The 3,972-nt window shown below is 34.3% G+C and overlaps 1 protein-coding gene across 1 annotated transcript in view; it reads right to left on the bottom strand.

The window, feature by feature from the left end:
• Positions 1 to 3,972, bottom strand: part of UBE2D2 (ubiquitin-conjugating enzyme E2D 2) — a 95,627-nt gene that overhangs the window by 35,291 nt on the left and 56,364 nt on the right. The window contains exon 2 of the mRNA XM_012646329.1: positions 643 to 706. Within this exon, the coding sequence (XP_012501783.1) occupies positions 643 to 706 (64 nt within the window). The remainder of the gene's footprint in view (positions 1 to 642; positions 707 to 3,972) is intronic.

Genomic DNA, 3,972 nt, shown 5'->3' with positions numbered 1-3,972 from the left:
TTATCCAAGAAGTAACAGATAAAGCATCAGGTTTTGTTGCCTGTTTTATTAATAAGACAGTATCTACTATGTCATGTTTTTAAAAAAATTTTTAAAGGACAGTATGGGGGAAAGTTACATTGAGACAAAGAACAAAAGGAAAATTACAATCCAATTTATACAATAAGATCATCACATAAATTAGACAGGATTAAGTAGATAAACTGGACATTAAAAATAAATTATACCTGCTTTCACAATTATGAGCCTGTATAAAGACAGTCAGACACAGACACACACACCATCATCCTTAGTCTTACTTCTCTTACTCAAAGAACAATAGCCAGTTGTACGTAAAAGCTCAAGTATTTTACTCCAGGAAAATATCCAGAAGAGATGAAGGACAGGTAGGAAGGGACCAGAACAAACTACACAGACAATGCCTGGCAGAAGATGTTCAAAATGTAATGAACACCACAGAAAATGATGGGATGGACATAGAACTGCTTTTTTCATGGGTAACTAAGGGTAAACACTGCCTCTTCCCTATAGCATAATTATCTCTTCACACAAAGTAACCTTAAGAGATATATATTTATCTGTCCCAGATTCCCTAGAGACAGACTGTTCTGTTTTACTTTTCTATTCCTTTGAAATACTTACTATCATCGCCAACAGGACCTGCTGAACACTGTGCTGGGGGATCCCGTGCCAGGTCATTCAACTCCTTAAGAAAGAAGAAAAGAAATTTATTCAACATAAATGTAACTTCTATCCATTAATAAAATTTATACTGTTACCAATATTCTCTGTCCTACTGGTAAAGCTCTTTTAGAAGCATTCCTTCATAGTCAGAGAGAAGTAGACTGGTGAATCCTTAAGTTAAAGCATTTTGGATTCTTCAATGTAAATGAATGTTTTTAAAAGTGGGTCATTTTTGCTTTGTTCAGAGTTTACTAGGTAAATATGGAAAGGAAGGTAAACGAGTATCATGTACTAATTTTGTGAGCAACAAAAACTGTGTTAAGGTAAAAATTTCATTTGCTATTTTTCAAAAAAGATTCAAGGCCAATTTTTGTATCTCAAAACTATTATGTTACACTTGGGATAAGCTCTTGAAGTCATAAATGTTCCAGAATTATACTGGACCATCTGACAAGATGTTGATATGTTTTCAGCTGATGTTCGCTACCAGGGTTCCAAAGGTAATAGAAGAAACTTTGAAAGAGTATGTTTTAAAAGGCTGACTGAAGTAATAAAACTCACCATAAAGCTTTCTAGTCAGAGACTGATCGACCTGTGATAATGCTCTACAACCAGATGTCAGCTTCTTAGCTATTTTAACATAAGAGCCCAGAAACCTGAGACTTGCTATTGGGTGGGGATGCCTAAAAATCACAAGGCAGGAAATCATACTATATTCCATTTCCCCTCAGCTTGGTTTTTGAGATAAAAACAAGTTCTGGGGAAAAACTAGTTTTAGATTACATTTTAAAACTGCAACAGTTGTAACAGTAAAGTCTAATATTTTTTAAATGCAATAAAAACTATTAAGACATATAAATGAGTTTTATGAAGGTGTGTTTTTAAATTTATTTTTTAATTAGCTGTACAAATGTTTTTCTATAAATCCCTTCCTCAGAGTTAAGTTATTCAACCAGTCATTTTAGTGCAGCAATTATACTGTTTTATCTTATTTGTAAGCTTGGAATACAAAGCATAAAGTACAGAAACAAGTTTGAAAAAAAAAAAAGGTGGCACTGGGATTGAGATAAAGATTAACATTTAACCTTCTTAAGTATCTCAATTTTTGGATTTTGTGTCTTCCTACAACAGAGATTTCCTGCCCATCTCCAGAAAAAAAAATAATAGCCTACTGTACAGTTCCCATTCCCAAATGTTATTGGCAATACAGGTAAGTATAACTAAGAACACTTGCTTGATTTAAGACACTGCTATATCGCAACAGGTTGCTAGTAAAATATAATTTGAATTTAACAAGCTATTCTGAAGTTCTACCACGTTCATTAAATGGAATTTTACTTTTGATTTAGCCTTAATCTTTTGCTCCTTTCAAATTGAGTTACTTTTTTTCTCATGCTGAATGACATCAAGGTTTAACCCCCAGGGCGAAGATTTATCTAAGCTGAACATAAGATCCATCAGTCCATTTCATGAGCCAGTATGATATAATAAATTTTGAAAACCTAATCCAAACTTAGGCTAATAGACATTTAACACACTCATTCAACACTTCTTGGTTCAAGGCACTAATATGGATGAATCTCAAAGGCATAATGCTAAGCGAAAGAAGCCAGACATAAAAAAAGACTACATACTGCATGATTTCATTCACAAGACATTCTAGAAAAAGGCAAAACTATAGTGACAGAAAGCAGATCAACAGTTCCAGTGGCTGGGGGAAGTTGGAAGGGGGACCGACTATAAACAAACACGAAGAAACTTTGGGGGATGATGGAAAACGTCTATATCATGATTTTGGTAGAGGTTGCACAGCTCTATGTATACTTGTCAAAACTCAAATTGTACACTCAAAATTGTTGAATCTTGCTATGCACAATACTGAATATTATCTCAAAGTTGTTTATTTTTAAAAGCACATAACCATTCATCTTTGCATGTGCATAAAATATCTCTAAAGAATACAAGAAAGGCCAGGCGCGGTGGCTCATGCCTGTAATCCTAGCACTCTGGGAGGCCGAGCCTGGAGGATCACTTGAGCTCAGGAGTTCCAGACCAACCTGAGTAAGAGCGAGACCCCAACTCTACTAAAAATAGAAAAAATTAGCCGGGCATGGTGGCACGCGCCTGTAATCCCAGCTACTCAGGAGGCTGAGGCAGGAGGATTGCTTGAGCCTAGGAGTTTAAGGTTGCTGTGAGCTAGGCCGACACACTCTAGCCTGGACAACGGATTGAGACTCTGTCTCAAAAAAGAAAAAAAACAACAACAAAAATACCCCACAGAAACTAGTTAATAGTAACTACTATTAACTTCAGGAAGGAAAAGCTTGCTGTGGTGGTGAGAATAGGAATTGTATCTATTCCTTTTATACCTTTTGAATTTTATAAAAAGTATACGTATTGCCTATTTGAAAAATAAATTACCTTTGTTTTGTTTTTTTAACCAAATGGGTCCATGGAAAAATTACCTTTTTTAACTGTAAATTTGGATTAAAATAAAATACCTATTAAAAGTTGTCACATCTGAAGGATAATCTAAATAGTGAAAACTCAGTTATACCGAACATACAACTTATAAAAATTGATGTCTCTACATCAAGATAAAAACTGAAGCTAAATCTTAAAATTTAATAAAGGTACTGATCTAGACAGAATATGCGGGCAGGAAAAAAAACACCCAAAATATATCAGGCTGTGTTTTAACAGTTGGCTTTAAATCTACACATTAATTTCTCCAACTTTCTATTTTACAAGAAAATGTATTCAGAGTTGTCTTGTATATCATATAGCAAATTATACATTACGGAGACTGAAAGTAGGGCTACAACAAAATCCAAAACCAAGGAATCAGTCTGTTTACTGAAAAACTTTTGTGTAGAAGAGTACTAGAGAAATAAAGTACAGCCAGCCCTCTGTACCTGTAGGTTCTGCATCCATAGATTTTGGTACCTGAGGAAGGTCCTGGAACCAATCTTCCATGGATACTGAGGGATGACTATATATATAATTTAGAAAAAGTGGGGGTAGGGAACTTTGATAGTTAAGGTAGGAAATCCTCTATTTATAGAAAGATTTTCTCGTCTAACTGTCCTTGAAATCTAAAAAACATTAAATATTTCACTCAGTTTAAACATCTCTTTCTTGCTGTATACTCACTTTGTCTATAGGAATACAGCAGAACTAAAATCTTTAAAAATCAAGAGATATAAATAATTTTGATTCTCTGAAATTATCCTAAGTGTTTTTCATCTTAGTTTAAACAGCCCCAAAATCTTAAATCAGTTAGTTGAA

The sequence above is a fragment of the Propithecus coquereli genome, unplaced genomic scaffold (genome assembly GCF_000956105.1).
Source record: "Propithecus coquereli isolate 6110/MARCELLA unplaced genomic scaffold, Pcoq_1.0 Scaffold242, whole genome shotgun sequence".
NCBI classification, from domain to species: domain Eukaryota; kingdom Metazoa; phylum Chordata; class Mammalia; order Primates; family Indriidae; genus Propithecus; species Propithecus coquereli.
Note: the sequence above shows the minus strand (reverse complement) of the source record. Positions and strands in the feature narration are given on the sequence as shown.